A 19,585-nucleotide genomic window follows, 5' to 3' on the forward strand; every position below is an offset into this window, starting at 1 on the left:
AGGAAAATTGAACATTTTAGTCAGCAACAAAATGAGTCCAACATGAGTTCATGTTTATTTTATTGCATCTTCATCAGAAACAGAATGTATATATATTGTGTATATATACAGCACGTAGCTCGGAGATGCATCAATAGAGGATGTAATTCATTAACATGTCAATTTTATTGCGTTGGTTTGATCAACTGGGATTCTTTGAGATCTTTGGAGCAGTCTTACTGCAGTTGGTTGAAACTGTAGGTCACACTTAAGCAGACGGTTTGCAAAGCAGTGCCACTGCTGGGCTAAAAGCTAAACAGAGAGAACCCACACAGACATGGCTACAGCAACGTGGTTGTGGAGTGATTTTCTAGAGAAAATATGACTAATCAAGATTTTACATGAGGGCAGACTGAACTTCTTAATTTCTACACAGTGCTAAATTACATTAAATATAACAATTTCCTTTACAGATAAACACAGTTTTAACTTTCAGTATTTCTTACCAAGACGTTTACATCCTTGATGGCTGAAACACTGATCTCCTACTCCCTAAAACACACACAAAGCTAAATAGCTGCTTACGTTAACATAATGATAGTGACTTTCTTCTTTACTGATAAAGATGTGGCATATTATTATTATTAGCCGTTACCACTCTTGTTGTATCACCCTTGCTTACAGTACCATGTACTATATGGACATGTGTAGAGATTACCATAAATACACTAACTGGCCACTTCAGTAGTTCCACCTTGTCAGAACCAAGATTGCTCAGAGAGTTTGAGACGTAGCACTGCTCTACAGCAACCCCTAGTGGTGAGAAACACTTCTGACCACTTTAAAGTAACAGAACATACAAAACATTTCTTATTTTTGGTCAAGTTTAGCAGGGAAAGTAATTTTAAAGGTTTTGAAACATTAATCGAAAAACTAAAGGCCAGAGCCAAGGAGTCCAGTTTTACTTTCAACAATCATACTGTTCAGGTATAAATGTTGAAATTTGATTACTCTATAAATTCCCATAACATACTGGTTAAATGTATTGCAAAGGAAAGGTATTTTTGGTAAATATTTGATTGCACAGATCTAAGTTTGGAGCTGACAAATCATATGGCTGCAGTTTTGGGGGTTCTTCTGGGCCAACATACTGGAAAGAAAAGTGAAATACAAAGTCATAATCTGGGAGCTGTTTGTATTATTAGTTAGTGTCTAAGATTGCAAGAAAGATCCCAATGAAAATGCAAAATGAATATGTTGCCACATACATCACGAAAGTGATGAAGAAGTTGAACGCATGAACTTTTAGAAAGTTGCACCCAGGCAGTAAATATTAAGAACTTCAGTGTGAAACTGAGCATTGAGATAATTAAGTCTGGCCTATTAATTCGTTCCAGCATTTCATCTATCAACCAGCACAATAACTCAGATTACTAACCTTCTAACTAATACATAGATTTCACTTAAATCTACGCTGGAGCGGTGGGATAAGATTGGAATGACAAAGTGGAAGTGCACGTGATCAGTGATTCGAGAAGCTGCAGGTGCAAAGCTGCGATAGAACACACAGTTAAACACTCGGTGCCATAAGTAGGGGTATAGTGAGAAAAGGAGGAAAAGGAGAGGAACAGCAGGTCCGTCTGTCACACGCAGACTCAAGCACCTCCACTGTTTGCTTTCTGTTTAGATTACATAGAAATATATCTGGAAAAGCTGCTTGAATCACATCTGACTGCTGCTAATGAGCATCGTTTGGCTCGACCACAGGCTCAGTGTCGGCCGGTGTCTCCTCGGGGCTGGTAGCCACGCTGTTCGACAGAGTGGTGCCAGACTGGGGCTCCAGCGACGGGCTCACAGAGGTGGGATCGGAGGAGTTGGATGCCGGTTCCAGCAGGTTCTGGGTGGACGTTTGGGGATTGCTGAATGCAGCTTGAGCAGGCAGATCAGATGGAGAACTGGGTGGAGTGTTTGATGGGGACAGAGTGGGTGTGTCAGAGGGCATCTGTGAGGTGGAGTTGGACGTGGTGTTTGAGGACAGGTCGGAGGGAGTGAGTGAGGGGGAATCAGAGAGGCTGTCTGGGAGAGGCTCGAAGGGGAAGTCTGTGGGCGAGTTGGTGGGAGTCGGACGGGGTGTGTGCGCAGGTGTCGGCTCGTGTGGATCTGAGCAAACTGGCTCGCCCTCGGCCACGTACCACACCTCGTTGTGCCTGTTCAACAGCTTCAAGGGGCTACGCACAAGAAACGAAGAAGAGACATGAACATAAAAGTTGGAAGTAGGCGACGATGCCTTGTGCAGCAGTACAAGTCCAGATAATACTGTTTAATGAGTGCACAACATGGACTAGAGCAAAAAGAACCACATGATGACACAGTCATGAGCGATTCCCTCAAAGAAAATTAGAAATGAGACATGCGTAGCACCTGTCGTAGCCGACTCCGTAGTGATAGCTGTGGTTGTACAAAGCTCGAACTCTGGTTAGCTCTTTGGTCAGCAGGTGGGCGTGAAGTCTGGAGGTGACCGACAGCATCCAGCCTCCGTAACTCCTCACGTACACGTCCATCTCTGGCATCTCAGTGAAATACAGCTGTGCGATGGATGCAGAGAAGAATCCAGCACAGTGAAATACATGTGGAAAACAAAGTGGAAGGGCAGCAGAGTAGCTTTAGATATATAATAGAAACTCTTACACTTATATACAATTTGATCCTTTTATTTGTGGGATCAACTAGAGAAATTTTGCACGATACACTGTTCAAAATAATTGTTACACTGGGCCTTAAAAAGCCTCCCGTGTCCTCAAGAGCTGTGGAACTAAGACGACCATCTGCTGTCACTGACAGCACACAGAGTCGATAGTTTAAAAATAAACTGCTTGAAACAAGTGTGTTGATCATTGTAACGTTATACACACGCTACCTGGAAGCCTTAGTAGGTACACCTTGCTTATACTGCGCCCCAATTCTTTCCAGCACAGAAGTATCCCCCACACATAACCACCACCCTAAACCACTGACACAGGGGGGGATGGATCCATGTGTTCGTGTTTTTTTACAACAAACATCTGAATGTTACAGCAGAAATGGAGACTCATCAGATCAGAGATCAGATCAGTGTCCATTTGTTAGCTGACAGGAATGGCACTTCAGGTGTGGTCTTGTGTTGCTATAGCGCATCTGCTTCAAGATTCAGTGTGACGTACATTCAGAGATGCTCTTCTGAAAACCTTGATTGTAACAAGCGGTTATTTAAGTTACTGTTGCCTTCCTGTCAGCTTGAAGTAGTCTGGCTCACTTAAATTCGGATGCCATCTCTACATGCTTACACGCATGAGTTCCTGCCATGTGATTGGCTGATTCGTCTGTTAAGAATCAGAAAACACAGAGAGCACTGGCGCCTTGCTGACTCAGCACTATGCATTTCTATTCTGCTGAGTGAGAGCAGCAGCAGGGCCAGCCGCACTAAGTACCGCGCACTCGTCAATGATCTCTATTGATCTGAAAGCTGAAAATCACTGATTGAATTACACAGTTACCGGCAGGATAAACAGCGTTTGACCTCAGTAGAGGCAAGGGCAATTCGAGGGCTTACCTTGTCATTAGTGGGTGCTGGAGGGTTGTCCTGATAGGCTGACGGCAGTGGGAAGTTGAGCGTGTAGATAGCAGGCTCCCACATCTTGGTCTTCTCTGGGATCTTGACCAGGACAGGAGCGGTCATGTCCATCTGGACACCTGAATGACCACCGTCATCATCATTCCAAACACTGATGCACTTCATCAAAGCTCAATTTGACCTCCTGTATATCGACTTCTTACCTCCTTCGTTGCTTCCGGTAATATACTGGAAGAGTCTCCTGAAAGCCATGGCCGCACCCACTCCCATGAAATAGGCTTCAGCATCTGTTGACACCCAGCGAGTGGGGCTGTAGTGCCGCACCTGGACACGAACGCGCATAAGCACACGGTATGTGAGAAATACGAGCTTGACGAGTCGGAAACGCGTGTTGCACTGCTGTCTGCTGAGAGCTTTCACTCACTTCATATTCATCCGTTTTGCAGATCAGCTCATATTCCAGACATTCCTTTGACTCTGTGCAGTAGCTGCTGTTGGTACTGGGTCTGCAACAAGAACACTGATAAATTACATTAATTGTCCAGCAGCGCTACGTGGTCAGAAAAAGTCAGGTTCATAAAGAAACTGGGGATGAATTCAGCTGACTTGTGCCTACTATGAAGCTCCATAAACATTCAATGTACAGGGTGGGCCATTTATATGGATACACCATAATAACATTGGAATGGTTGGTAATATTAAAGTCCTGTTTGTGGCACATTAGTATATGTGAGGGGGCAAACTCCTCAAGGTGGGTGGTGACCATGGTGGCCATTTGGAAGTCGGCCATCTTGGATACAACTTTTGTTTTTTCAATAGGAAGAGGGCCATGTGACACATCAAACTTATTGGTAATGTCACAAGAAAAACAATGGTGTGCTTGGTTTCAACGTAACTTTATTCTTTCATGAGTTATTTACAAGTTTCTCTTTGTTCACAGCCATTGACATGTCGAACAGGTTAACACGTGAGGAGCGGATCGAAATTGTGTTGATATCTGGTGAACGCAGTAACCGGGTCATTGCAGCAGATTTCAATGCAAGACACCCTACGAGACCACCCATCTCCCATGCTACAGTTAGCAAACTGCTTGCTAAGTTTCGTGAAACTGGTTCAGTGTTGGATTTGCCAAAATGTGGACGCAAGAAAACTGTCACTAATGAAGAAACATCAGTGGCTGTCCTAGCTTCATTCAGCAAGAGCCCACAGCGTAGCACTCGCCGCATGTCACTGGAGAGTGGCATCAGTTGAACATCCCTTCAGCGGATATTAGCTACTCACAAATGGCACCCTTACAAACTCCAGCTACTGCAGCATCTCAGCGAGGCTGACCCAGATCGGCGCACAGAATTTGCAGAATGGGCAAAACAAAAATTGGAACAGGACCCTCAGTTCATGCAGAAGATTTTGTTCAGTGATGAGGCAAACTTTTATGTGAATGGTGAAGTTAACCAACAAAACCACCGCTATTGGTCTGACACTAACCCACATTGGATGGATCCCTCCAAAACTGTTAGAACAACAGAAGTGATGGTTTGGTGTGGTATATGGGGTACAACGATAGTGGGTCCATTCTTCATCAATGGAAACCTCAAGGCCACTGGATATTTGAAATTGCTACATGATGATGTGTTTCCCTCTTTATGCACTGAAGCTGGCACGTTCCCTGAGTTTTTCCAGCAGGATGGTGCACCACCACATTATGGGTGCCAGGTCCAAGCATTCCTAGATGAACAGTTTCCTGGAAAGTGGACTGGTCGTCGTGGGCCAGTTGAATGGCCCCTAAGGTCTCCTGATCTGACCCCCTTAGACTTTTATCTTTGGGGTCATCTGAAGGCAATTGTCTACGGTGTGAAGATGTGCAGCACCTGAAACTACAGATACTGGATGCCTGTGCTGGCATTTCTCCTGCGGTGTTGCTATCAGTGTGTGCAGAGTGGGAGAAGAAGGTTGCATTGACAATCCAACACAATGGGCAGCACATTGAACACATTTTATAAGTGGTCAGAAACTTGTAAATAACTGATAAAAGAATAAAGTTTCCTCCTTGAGAGGACACAAACCTCCACTTTAAAGCCATGTTTGAAAACCATAGCGTGGAACTGAAACCGGAACATTTCAGTGCCATCATAGGTTTGTAATGCAATCTGCACGAAGCGTTCCACCTACCCAACACTGCCTTCAGCTGAGACCACAAGGGCCAGAATAGCAAAGATTGAGATGAAAGCCCTGTGGGAGGACACACAAGGCAATGATGTTTGCAAATGATTTACATAACAAAGAGGAAAAAGTCTCATGAGTATCAAAGAATCATTTGATGGGAAACAACTAAGAGAACTGTCTGTGTACAAGTTAAAAGAGTGATGAAGAAAGAAACAGCATTAATGATTTTGTAGCGAAAGGATGTTGTGTGGGTAAAATAACTCTACAGTTTCTCTAAATAATCAAAGGACTGCTGTTCTAAAATGAAAGACAATGATAACGACAGATTTTTTTTTTTTTTTTTTTTTAAAGGTGCTAGACTGCAGAAATCGGAGTTGGCCTGCTGTGCTGCATCCCGGCGTGTTTGCACTGCGGAGGTGAAACAGGACACGTTTTCCTGCCTCAGTGCGACGCAAACAGGGAGAGAGCGAAGGAATCTGCTGCATCATCAGGCTGGGTCTTTTCTAAATCAATCCAAAGGCATTTCGAGGTCAAGGAAGAACCGGGATCGGCAGCTCATCGCATCCCGCTGTGATCACAACCTGTTCAGATCCTAATTTTATTCCAACTTTACAAAAAAGGCGTTAAAGAGGAAGGGCGTTTCACAGATACAGGTGATGTAGTAACCGGGCGGACTGTATCCAAATGAGCTCATCGGTGATCTTCATTGTTTATTATTATTATTAACACTGATGTATTAGAGCAGCTTGAAATGCATTTTCCTGCAGCCGATAAACGATGACGCAAACAAATCAACTTTACCTGTGCGCAACGCCGCAAAAACTCCTGCAAAATAACAGTCAACTACTATCACAAACATCACCATCACCGAACGGTTTCTTAAACTAGAAGATACTCGAGATGATACTTACATGGTCGCGACCCCGCGTGCTTCTATAAGGGTCCACCTGCCAGGGGAGCGCAGGGAGGCGCGGTGTGAGGAGACTGCAGTCTGATGCTGGATGCACTGCGGAGTGACTGCAGTGAGCACCGGCGTCTGCCTGCAGCTCGCAGAACGGAGGGGCGGAGCAGCCTCGAGACTGCCAACTGTATCCCGTTTCTGGGGTTTTTTCCGCTTCGAAATTTTCCATTAGTAATGAATCACTGCCTGCTGTGCAAGCAAGGGTTAAAGTAAGGATGGAGATCCCACATGTATACTGCTCTACAGCAAGGGTGACAAACTTAAGGCCCGGGGCCCAGAATCTTCCGGCAAAGACTCCAATCCGGCCCACTCGGCTTTTGGAAAATATATACACTGGCATGCTAGATTTTGTACTTTTAACTTTATTCACATTAGCTTTACAGCTTTGCCTACAGATGGACACATCCCCCATTGACAATGACAGGAAACAGTGCTTATAGTGTTTGTTTTTTTCAATTTACACTATATATTTTTAAACATTAGGCCAACAGTAACAAAAAAAATAAACAGGACATCTTTACACTGACAGAAAGGGCGTTTGACTGGTCCGGCCCACTGCTCCCAGAGTGTGCTGCTCCACATTAAATGACTGCCATTCTTGCTGTACAAAATGTTGCTGCTTAGAAAAAAAAAAAAAAAAAAAAAAAAAAAAAAAAAAAATGTAATTGTGTGTGCATAGTAAGCTGAAGGTGATATAATTCCTTGGGTTGCTTCATTTATAAAATAGCGTACTAGTTTACATTTACATTATTAACTAGTTTGTTTTACATGGATGGGTTCATTTTTGCAACTTTGCCCAAGAAATCTGCTTAACTTAGGTAATTTCCCACTGCAGGAACTCTTCGAATGAACCTCAGGAGGAAGTCAGAGAGCAGGGTCTGGTGTTTAACCAGTGTTTAGTTCTATCTAATTTTGCTCTTAAGGGCAAAAATGTTACTAAGTTAACCCTTTAAGACCTACCATAGAACCAAGTTCGCCAGAGCTTATATTATATTTTTACATGCTGTGGAGCCATTTTTGGGAGCATTTCAAGTTGCTATACATCAATACAACCATTATAGCCCAAACTTTAATAATATGTCTGCATTAGGTGCATAGTAATTACATAAATTGCAAAAAAGTGCAATAAACTACAAAAAAATTGAAAATCGTTTTTGTTTTTTTAACATATATTTCTAGTTAGAGAAATTTAAGAGGCTTATCCCTCAAAACTGTAAATACAAAAAAGTTACACAAACTAGTTTCCCACCACAGGAAATTTATTTTGAGTGTCTTCATAGTTTTATTTTTGAAATACACCAATTTTTATATACTGCAGGAAAAACGAAAATAAATATTATAGTGCAAATTTGCAAAATAACAGCATATGCATCAAAATAAACTATTTCCAGCAGTGCAATATGAGTCTTAAGCATCCCAGAAACGACACAGAAAGTCATAAAGTCAAACATAACTTTTTAAAAACACATAACAAGTAAAACACAAGCTCATAAGGCCCCGATCGTAAAAAACTACATTTCCGCAAAATGACGTCACTTCCGGTTTCGGGCAGGTCATGCGGTCATGTGATAGTTCGCGCTGATGGACGTAGGAAGTGTTACAAACAGCTGATGGATCGGCGAAGCGTTTCTGGAATATCATGTTTTTGTTGCTGCAAGTGATTTTTATGCAGTTTTTGCAAAGCTATATGTGGAAGGAAACTGTGACCTAGGACAAGCTGATGGCATAAGATGTAAGTACAACTCCTCCAGTTTCATATGCAAAAAAAATTATTGCGCTAGCTTACTTGGTTGCAGAGCTACCGGGATTTAAAAATAGTTACGCAAAACAGAGCGTGCCCGCTCCGATCGGCTGTAAAGGGTTAAGAAAAAGAAGGTATTCCTAACTTGCATTGATTTTTCGCCTTCATTGAGATCTAATGTGTTTTCAAAGAGTTCCCTTACATTTTCAAGCATTTAGGTGCATTTAGGCATGAAAGCATCGTCAAGATGACCTGCTGAAAGTCCAAAGCATTGAACTCTTTGGACCCCTTGGTGGCAACTGAGCATCAGTTAAACACCACAGCCTACCTGAGTACTGTTGCTGACCAGGTCAATACCTTTCTGACCAGATGGTATGCATCTTCTGATTGCTGTTTCCAGCAGGATAATACAAAATGTCACAAAGCTCAGATTATCTCAAACTTTTTTCTTGACCATGAAGTCACTGTACTTAAAGAACTACATGATGTGAAGCACGAGAGTACCATAAATCACCTTTAACGTTGAGGCAGATGTAATTTAAATAAACAGATGGGCAGGAAAGGTTTGGCGGCTGTCATGCAAAACCTGCTCAGTAGTTACTTTACATATCATGTAAATGAAGAAACAGCAGGTCAGACCCTCAACATGTTGTAAGCATCACAATCAGCTGACTCATGCAGAGTACTACTGTGTGTGTGCAGACAGCAGCTGAATGTGTGGGCCTCTGAAGGAGCTCCGTCAAGTCGGTGCCCCTTTACCAGGCACAGGAGGAGCCAAAGCTCGGGGCAAATGTGACTCCTTCTGCAGGTTCCCCACTTTTCTTCATGCTTGGAGCACAATTCTTTTCCCATCTTGATTATTTTAGTGCAAGCTATGCAGTTTAAAACCCCAAAAATGACATATACATAACAGTGTAATCGGAGAACTTTGCAGAACTTTATTGTGACAGCTGATACAGACACCAAACAGCTCTCTGTAACAATTAAAAAAATGTTTTCACTGAAACTAAAGTGAACTTCACCCACTGCTAAATCCTTCCCTCCAAGGTACTGGGGTCATCCCTGCACCGAGTGATTGGAGTAAAATCTCAGTAGTCTTTCCTCATCGCCACACCTGTTTGTCTATCCAAAAAGAGGAAAAAAAATCTGATTGAACCCGAACTGTCTAAAGCGCTCCACAAAGCCTCTCTGCACTGCTCAGCAAAGTGTTAAGTGCCTCCTTTTGTGTCAGCAGTCTTATTTACAAATGGCCATCCACCCAGTTTGGCTGCACACACATTGCTGATCTTTTCAAAACCTAATATCAAACCAATAATTCATAAAATAAGCTTCACATCAAGAGCAGAAAGGTAAAACCAAAAGCAGGCAAATTCAAAAATGATCAGTTAGGTCACTTCTCTGCCCAGTTGGCACAGCAATGCCAAACGATAGATGGGGGGGGAGGGGTTGTAAAGAACAAGGCCGTCATTGAAAACGCAGAGGGCAAACTTCTCTGCTTATTTTAGAGAAAAAAAACTGTTCATCTGCCTACATCTTCACATGTCACCATATTGGTTGTATTCACAGAGGTGTACTGGAGTTGTCCTCAAACCACTAAAGCACTAAATTACAGCAGCAGTCCGAGTGACGGGCTGGGAGGAACGCTTAAGTCTCCAACATCAACAATAATACTGAAATATAACGTTTCAATATGTAATAAGTCAATCTATATTGAAATATACAACTTCTTGTTAACCATATATTTCAATATACAAATCATACATGTAAGAGGAAAAAAAAAAAACCTACGGTACTGTGTGGTGATAAAGTGGGATTTTTATGACCCGTGAACAATGGGAATGAAACACGAGACGGATGCTTAAATTTGAAATATACTGATTAGCCTTTCACCTGAGTATGGGCTATTGTCACTGGGGTGGGGAGGCGGGGGTAGCCAAATCCTGTGTCGTCTCACTTTCACTCACACACTAAACACACTCTGCACAGGAATAGTTACAGCTAAGAGGCTCGCAGAAGTACCGTTTTAAATAGCTGCTATAAACACACTCAAAAGAAAGTGTCTAAAAAATTATCTTTGGAGGGGGAGAGAGAAATGAAACATACACAACATCAGAGCTCCTTTTCATATCTCCACCCGTCCATGTGGTTGTATCTCAGTACCTCTCAGTTTTTAGGTGGAGCATTTAAGGGAAACAGAGAGCGTCCAATAAGTTAGTCCGTTTCTTTTCTTTTTTTTTTGCATAGCCAGACAGTGGGCACAACCACTGCAACCACAGAAAGAGTTTCAATGGGAGAGCTGTCACTGGAAGTGGGGAGCCTTGGTCCGTGTGTGTGTGTACCCCTTTCTGTCAGCTGGCCTCGGGATGTTTAGTTGGCCGCTCCCAAAGATGCAGCTTCCTGCTCACAAGGTGGACTCTTTCTGGCGATCGCGTCCGTTGGACGTCTTCTTGACTTTGGAAATGCCCTCGAGTGCACCTGACTCAGTGACTCTGGACACAAACAGAAGAGCAGCAGCACTTTTAATGGCAAACACTTTCTCAACCTTCATCTTAGTTCAGTCGGAATTATTAAATCTTATGGAAATCACAGAAAAACAAACGCTTAGCCACACATTACCCACACGAGCCTCCTCCTTATGTGATGGGACTAAATAGACAGTCAGCACCACTAGAATAGTTTCAGCTCTTTCAGCACCATCACTCATAAAGTAATGTTTTCTTCAATATTCATTTATGATCACACCGCACACATGCTATGCGATATCATAGTGTTTTCACTTTGTGTTAATGAGGACAAAAAACCAAATCTCAATAAAAGACTCATACGGAGATTTGGCTACTTCAACCATACTTTGAAGACATGCTACTTTCTATAACTTCTCCAAGTATAAATTAATCAGGTAAGAACTCAGTAACAGGATAAGTTATTTAAATGCCAGGTGTGGGCTCATACAGATGTGTCACGCTTACACTTCATCATTCTCGACGTCGTCCTCGTCCTGGGGAAGCTGGAGATAGGGGTTATTGGATGCTGGGCGAAACTTGTAGCCCGTCAACACAAAGAAGATGAGAGTCGACACCTCCACCAGAAACTGAAGAAGAAACAGTGCGTTTAATAACAGACAGGAGAAAGTGTCTTAACACTGTCCACAACATCCGGAAAATTTCTTTGCAAACAAATAAGTAGCACAGGGCCTTTTTAACATATGCGCTGTTTCACATTCTTCAAGCAACGCTAATATCCCATCAGGCCTCAGAGGGGAATACAGTGCTCTTTAATAAAGGGCTTTAAATAAGTAATGTGCTGGCAGATTTATACCAGCTCACATCAGGCAAGTATTGCCAGTCATTGTTGATTCAGAGAGCACAGACCGTCCTCGACTTTTTTCAAACAACTGCTGTAGCTGCACCGTCATCGTCTTACCTCATAGCACCACTGCCACTGGAAAGGCATAGTGAATTTGAGCAGAATGGCTATGATCCTTGTAAAGTAGATGTAACACACGATCTAAAATGACAGAAAACATTTCAGTAAGAACTCTTTAAATTTGCACGGTTAAACAAAAAAAAATATCAATCACACTAAAATCTTCCTTTTCCTCAGGATTAATTTTGCTTTGCTAAAAAACATTGTCAGAGGCAAGTTTTCAGTGTAACTGGTAAATCTATTACTGGTCCGATTGTTCAGATGAATGGAGGGTCACAGAACAACAGCAAAATACTGGCCTTCTTACCATCACATAATAATGGCGGAAGAGCTTGAGCTTCTCCAAATTCATGGCAGCTGAAAGAAACATGCACCAAGTTAAACACAGAACAAAACCTCTCCACCTATTAAAGCCCTGTAGTTGCAGCAGGACTCACCTTTGCCATCGGTGCTAGAAGCCTCTTGTAGGTGACGGATTGACCTTTAAAGACAGACGTGTTATACAATGAATCTGCTATTTGGGGCAAACTTGCATGCATACACCACGTAACACAAAGTTCATTTCGAATTACAAGAAACTACTTATCTCTTGTTTCATAACTTCAAACTGAAAATTTTCATGACTGTTTCATCAAGTAGGCAGGGCTGGACGGCAATGCTTTTGGTCCCCTCTCATTTTTTTCATGAAGTTGAATTATTCTGGGCGTTCTACTCTATCAAACATGCTCCACTTTCCCATACTGATCCTCTTATCCCAGAAATCTTAGTAACTTTAAACACTAGCCCCCAAAACTAATTTGGGACTAAAATGTAATTCAATAACAGATATCACACTGACCACACAACAGGGAAAAGGATGGCTCCACAGCAGATAAGGTCCACCAGAAAGAGGATCTCCTTCCACACGTAGTACTCGCTGGAGCCCTCCTCTGTAGACTCGATGATGATGTATGCGACGTTAGCCAGGACCTGCAGCACGACCGGCGAGCCATCAAAGCAAATACACATAAAAATCACCCAAACACCATTTGATTTGCTGCTCACCTGCAGAGGAATGACGATCATGAAGATCTTCTTCTCCTTGTCGGACAGGATGTATTTCACGAAAGCCCAGCCGGTACCAATCAGCGCCAGTGTGATGAACAGGAGCGCCCCCTTTAGCCTGGGAAGGATACAAACTTTTTTGTGTGTAATACAAATCAAATACAACCTAGGCTAAGACGCCGATTCTGCTGAGGTTCTGCTTACAGGTGTGTTATATAATACATGATGGCCCAGCCCTCAATAGGATGCCCCTTAGTGTTGATGAAGTAATAGTTGATCTGAGAGAGACGGGGACAGAGGCAGAATTCAGTGAGTCTCTTTTTATGAGAGGATTCAAACTCAGACTGTGCTGTGGTGGTGATGCACTTACACTGTGGAAAACCAGTGACATGGACTTTGTGAAGGCTAGCGCTGCCATCAGCCAGTGGATCTTGAACACACTGTAACTGCAAACAAGCACAGAAGAGAGATGTTTAAACACTGCAGGAAATGCTTTTATTCCTACTGCTTAAGGTTCATCCAAATAATTAGTTATGATGTAAATTTTAGTCAAGCAATTGAAAATGTTGGGCAAATGCTTTGGGGCAGGATACTGTATGACCTCTGCAGCTCAGTTTTGTTAGTCTGTCTTTTTTTTTGGGAATGCAAACCTGTTAGCTAAGCTCGAGCCATGTCAGCACAGAAAGCGTTTCAGCCATCTTTAATAAATCCAGCAGTTCATGGGGTCGCATGTTTTTATTCTGTAACTCAATTTTCCTTCTTTCTTCCTTATATTCTGGGCTATGAGCACTTCCAGAGCAACAGTAAGCCACAGCAGAACACTCTGCCAGAGCTATAGCTGCCAAGTTGGCTAAAGGACAACACGTTTTAGTAAATCACTCACTGTAAACCTGCTTTATGTTCCTTTAGTGGGAAGGCTGCAGCATCTATGGGCATGTCTGTAGAGTCCTGCGGGGCACTAGTGGGATCTAGAGGAAGGCCAGTGGTAGCTAGTGCTCTTTCACTGTCATGATTGGAGCAAATACTTCAGATATCTTCTTAAAAAATGTATTTGGGCTGCGTTGTCAAGTATGATGTGTCAAAGAAGCCAAAGTCTTTTTTTTTAAACTTTATAAACTAAAAGTTCCTTGTAGTGAGTGTGAAGTACTTGAAGTTACTCAACACCCACTGTAAAACAGTGACTGTGCCACAGTCTTCCACTGAGGTGTGAACAGGATCCTATGCTTAATGATCTAATTAGTGTCAATTAGCAAATATTGTCATGCTTCATGTTAGAGTGATTATAACAATAAACACTACAAACTGTGTTCACTTTAGTATGGGGTCATATGAGCCAGTGGCCCTAACCGTATTCTTCCATCATACACTTTGTAGCAAGAGCTTCCCAGATTATGCAAGTGATTTTTTTTTTAAATTTCCAATCCTGCAAAACAGTGTGGTTCACTATTACTTCATTGTGCCCGTGTACCTGTGCTTCATGAGATTGTACACCCAGACCAGAGCAGCAATGAAGAAAACTCCAGCCATATAAAGATAAAGGCGAGGCAGAGGGATTTCCGCTGCAGAGAGGAAGCCATGGGGATTCTTCTCCCTCACTTCAACCTGTGATGCACGCAACATGGTAAGCAGACACACGCACGTGAGTGTGCATTTTATAAACTCAAAAATACTCAACTCACTGCAAACGAGTAGGGCTCGTTAAATCCCGGATCGCTGTTTCGACAGTAGTGGAACTTCAAGCTGTACAGGCCCTCCGCCTCTGAGCCAAACCGTATGCGGAACTGTTGAGAGAAAGAGAAAACACTTCCTGTCAGAGACAATCCTGCCCTTAAACATGCCTGAGCATACTGGATAAGGAGGATTTTCTTACACTGAAGCTGTAGATGCTGCCGTTTTTTTCCAAATCTAAAGTCACATGGTGGCGACTGCTTAGCTAAAATGAAATACAGCGTAGAAATTAATTTTGGGATTAAAATCAAACTAAAAATAGACCAAAATAACAAACAACAAGAAAAACATACATTGAATGTCCCTGTCACGTTAACAGCTTCAGGGTTCTGCACAGCCTGCTCTGGTTTCTTGTCATCGCTCCGTTTGTCTTGGTGCTCCGCTGACTTATCCTGATTTTTTGATTGTTGTTCTGAATCACGTTTGACTTTCTCCTGATCTACAGAGCACAAGTGCAGATGCCAGGCACAAAGGTAGAAATTTAGTTTATTCCGAGCATTCTATACACAGGTGGATGCTTTCATATCAAGAAAACAAAAACAAAGGCAAAGTCGAATGAAAACAAAGGACAGTATAATAGCAATGCCTCTTTCCACTAGTACCTACTTGACTCGGCTTAGGCTTGTAGTACCAGGTACTTTTTTTAGTGCCTACTCAGCCGGAGTTCCACACAAATCAGAGGTGATCCAAAAATGATGTTAACAGACTGCATAACACCGATTGGTTAGTCGGTGATGTCAGTGTTTGAGTCGTGAGAGCGTCTTGTTCACAAAAATCAACACTGTGGTCCCAGACTGTGACAAAAAGCCACACGCTGAATAGTAGCTATACAAATCGCTTCGACGCCCGCCATTGTTGTGCCGTTTGTTCCACATATAAATGACGTAACAGCACTTTCAGCCACGTTGTTATGAAGATCCCACGCACATTGGTTGACACTCGACTGTGATGGCAAATGATAAAAACAGAGTCGAGTCGAGCAGAGTAAGTACTAGTGGGAAAGAGCTACAAGTGCATTTGATGAAAATCCTTACACTGTGTAAAATATATCAGAGACTATGAAATTATCTTACATTTGACATATTATGTAAATACCATAAACAAACACTTCTTAAGACCTGCTCCTTTATCACAAAAACAGAAGAACCTTGATGAATACATCTGAGTTACTCTTCTCTTTATCAAAAAATAAATAAAGACAAGCCTTTAATAGAACACTTTAAATAGAATTGTTTTTGGGGTGGGATAGAAATTTAAAGTGTACTTTGTTTAAATGATGCCACTGAAGGAAGCAAAATCCAAATTTTGGTATTTGTGTGGCCAACACTAACCTTTATCTGCTTCAACCCTTTCCTTCGCAATCAGTATGTTGTCTTGTTTATTCACAGCATCCACACTGACGCTACACAAACACAAATTATACAGTTAGCCTCCACACACTGAGCTGCCGACGGCACTGTAACAAACATTTTTGAATATTAGTGCTGAAACATCCACACCTTTGGTTCTTGATATTAATGAGAAAACGAATGAGAGGCTCGGCATTGGTCGCATTTTGAGTGAGCAGACATTTCTTCAAATCCTCTGCCTAGAGGGGGAAACGTCACACAAACACTCACTCAACACCTGTATTCATAATAACAAAACTTTCATAAGTGCATTTCAACAAAAGGCCGTCCTTGTCCTACATGATTGCACAACTGATTTTGAAAGGTCTGAAAATAATGATGTACAATGCTGACAGAAATATTTATGGTGATGTACTTACTGTGTAGGACAAGACTCCATTAACACGCGATCTGGACAGGCTGAACCCAACCTTAAGAAAGTGGGATTACGTTAATCAGTAGGGTTAAAAGCAGCTGATTCAAATCTATTTATTTTATAACACATATTTTATCACACTAACTCAATCTGCAAGTTTTTACTGTCAAATCAGCTCTTAAAACATGACACTTGACACCATCGCAAACACAAGACCAAAGGTTGATGCTGCTGCTTCATGACTTTTGTGTCAGGTTAGCCCGACTCACTGTTGTTTCGAGCACTCCACTACATTACTTCAGCGGTCACACTGCTTACAGTGCACTCGAATGTTTAACAACAACTGTCTAGGAAGAGAGGCTTATTAAAGGCAAAACAAACAAAACAACAAAAAATGTCAGCGACGTAGTAGCTCATCTGACCCATGAATAGTCACAATTAACAGGCTGTTCCCCACAAAACAGCACATTTTGTTGAGACCTTGCAGCTGAGTAATTCAGGTGAAGACCCATTAGATGATCGTTGCGTGATGGTTTGATTAAATCCTGATTAATACTGTAGGAGAAGTGGCCGTTCTAATGAAATGTGAATAACTGGATGGATTTCATTTATGTTTTAGCTCATTAGTCCTTCAGTCTGATGAATCATTGGGGAAAAATAAATAAATAAAATTTGAAAAAAGGTCAGATTGAATCCTTTTGTTTTAAATGAACTATTAGCCTGATAAATGGTTCTGAGACCAATTTTGTTGTCTGTTTATTTTGTTTCTATTCATTATTTTTGCTTCTGTACCAAGATAAATAGAAATCTTTGCTAAAAAGATGTTCTGGGCTGTGAGGTCAGTCTCCTGATAATGAATATGCAAATTCTCATAACCACTGATCTTTGGCCTTCATGAGTGGTGCTAGTTTCAGTCATTGTGCAAATGTACTGTTTATAAAGTTGGGGAAACCTGGAGTCAGCTGACACTGAAGAAGTCACTTGGATGAGTGACGAAACAGTTTTCTCAGTGAAAACGCTACATCCAGATGAACAGAATTAATCTTTTAGGTAAACCTAACAAACACTTTACACACTGTATAAAATATACAAAAATAGAAGAAAATATTGCCACATTACATAGAGAATCCACAAAATAACAACACAAATATGTTAGCTGGGCCAAAAATACTTCATTAACTCTGTCTGCAGCCTAATCGAGTCAAGATATTAATTCTTTAACAAGCAGTTAACAAACATATAGTTACATTTTTTCCCTTCAAAACCTCAGTGTTAAAAAATTTTTTTTAATTAATTAAACCTGTTGATGATTATAATTTGCTGTCCATTTACACAAAATGGACAGCGACTGTGGGTTTGATTATGGATCTGCTACGGTGAACCTGTTTATTAAAACCCAAGAGGCTGTACAATTATTAACAAAAACTGAAAAATTCCACAGATAAAGTAACGCAAACTCAGAGCCTTCATTTCCAATCACGCATTAATTTTGAGTCTCTGTCCAAAAGGCATATTTTGAGTGAAATTCTTAGTAACAAAGATGAAGAAAATGTTCTTTTCATTCAACTTTTGTTTTAGTTTGACCACATATGATAAGTTTCATGGGTCTTTACAGGACTGCTAGTTGTTTTTATTTTTATTTTTCATATTCAAAGTCAAACAACTGTTGATGCACCTGTCCCGAATTACAGATGTGGATTTACATTTATGGAGAGGCTGGAGAACATTTTGACATAGTTGTATTCAAATGTGGCCTCAGATTTAAAGGTTTTATGCAAACAAATGATAAATAGAAATGGAATTGCACATCTGTAATAGATGTGCCATTTCATATTAATATATAAAACCGTACATCTAACGGTACTGCCTGGTACAACATTACCTCTAGCTTGAATTTGTTCCTGCTTTTTTTTTAATTATTATTATTATTATTATTATTATTATTATTATCATCATCTTTCTTTTTGTAATTCAATTCTATCGTTTTGAAGAACACAATGCCACCTGTTGAAAAGAAAGGTCAATGAACCACCGCATATAACCAAACACACACACCGGACTTACTGGGTACTTGCTGAAGTCCACTGAAGTCTCCGGGACTTGCAGTGAATGCAGGTAGACATCCAGAGTTCCGTTAGCGTAGAAGCCAAAGTCGTTGAGGTCGATGGTGTGGCGAATTTCATTCTGGTTGTAAGAACAAACAAGTAGAGCTCAGCTGTTGTGGTTCAGTCAGTAAACATGTCTCCTAAGACTCAGATTTAAGAAGCTTTGGTAGCTTTTCTCGTGCGCCCATAACAAAACCCAACGCGACATTATGTTTGGACTGTCCTCTGCCATTAGAATTAATTACAACATACGAATTGAGTAGTAAGACGCTCGACGGGAGCAGAGGAAAACAACACGCCATTAGCTCCCGAGCTAGCGCTGTCATAATTTGTTGCCTTACCGTCAATGTAAGCTTGTGTATTCTTGCTTCGCACCCAGGCAGAAGTAATATGAATAAAAATCCAGCCACAAAGCAGACTCTGTGCCCCACCGCCATCGCTGACTCGCTAGCGGTAACTAGCTGCTAATACTAGGGAGCGTCAATCCTTCCAGGTGGCTAAATAACAAGCTAGATAGCAGACTTGAATGTAAACCAGGTCAAATGCGAGAGTTAGAATCTTTCAGCTTAGCTTTCCGGCTCTTAAACGGCGTCGTTTACTATCAAACTACAACCATGTATCTTGTTTTCGAATTCCTTTCTGCTGTCATCGCTTAAGGTAACAGCTAGCTTGTAGGCGTCACGATCTGACTTCCTGGTCTGGTGTCAAGAACAAAACGTTGATTAAGGTGCGGACAAGAGCGTCAGCTGCTGCGGGCTCACACCCGCTACAGTGCCACAGCCGAGATATAGACAACCCTCTGCGCAAGCAACCGGAGCAATGTAGGCTTTAAAACTGCCCACCCGTACAACCTGCTTTTCTGTACTAATTTTGTGTCAGAAAACGATAAATGTTGTTCAAGGATCTGACTACACCTTATATGAGTTGTCCTAGATTTTGATCACGTGGTTCAGCCCTGACACTAAGCTTCCGGCTAAAATGAGTTCACGTGATTAGAATGACCCTCCACGTCGGATACAGTCTCTCTGTGTTGTTACGTTGCGGAGATGAACTTTTGACACGTG

The 19,585-nt window shown here is 41.7% G+C and overlaps 2 protein-coding genes across 2 annotated transcripts; both read right to left on the bottom strand.

Moving 5' to 3' along the window:
• Window positions 1-43: 43 nt before the first annotated feature.
• Window positions 44-6,879, bottom strand: soul5l (heme-binding protein soul5, like). The gene is made up of 7 exons (XM_085276225.1): window positions 6,664-6,879; window positions 5,759-5,818; window positions 4,014-4,095; window positions 3,793-3,913; window positions 3,569-3,708; window positions 2,401-2,564; window positions 44-2,207 (listed from the first exon to the last, which is right to left on the bottom strand). Coding segments are annotated over exons 1-7 (1,059 nt in total). The 5' UTR covers window positions 6,666-6,879; the 3' UTR covers window positions 44-1,717.
• Window positions 6,880-9,369: 2,490 nt separating this feature from the next.
• On the bottom strand, window positions 9,370-19,447 carry gpr108 (G protein-coupled receptor 108). The gene is made up of 18 exons (XM_085276226.1): window positions 18,863-19,447; window positions 18,481-18,600; window positions 16,421-16,471; window positions 16,152-16,240; window positions 15,984-16,054; window positions 14,946-15,091; window positions 14,795-14,857; window positions 14,604-14,705; window positions 14,393-14,526; window positions 13,295-13,370; window positions 13,129-13,202; window positions 12,925-13,042; window positions 12,719-12,849; window positions 12,318-12,361; window positions 12,188-12,237; window positions 11,878-11,961; window positions 11,424-11,545; window positions 9,370-10,943 (listed from the first exon to the last, which is right to left on the bottom strand). The coding sequence occupies exons 1-18, from the start codon at window positions 18,956-18,958 to the stop codon at window positions 10,856-10,858; spliced, it is 1,659 nt and encodes a 552-aa protein (XP_085132352.1). The 5' UTR covers window positions 18,959-19,447; the 3' UTR covers window positions 9,370-10,855.
• Between the last annotated feature and the right edge of the window lie 138 nt (window positions 19,448-19,585).

This window comes from Mchenga conophoros, linkage group LG6 (genome assembly GCF_057382185.1).
Source record: "Mchenga conophoros isolate Kocher_MC1m ecotype Shallow Benthic linkage group LG6, M_conophoros_male_GT1.1, whole genome shotgun sequence".
NCBI classification, from domain to species: domain Eukaryota; kingdom Metazoa; phylum Chordata; class Actinopteri; order Cichliformes; family Cichlidae; genus Mchenga; species Mchenga conophoros.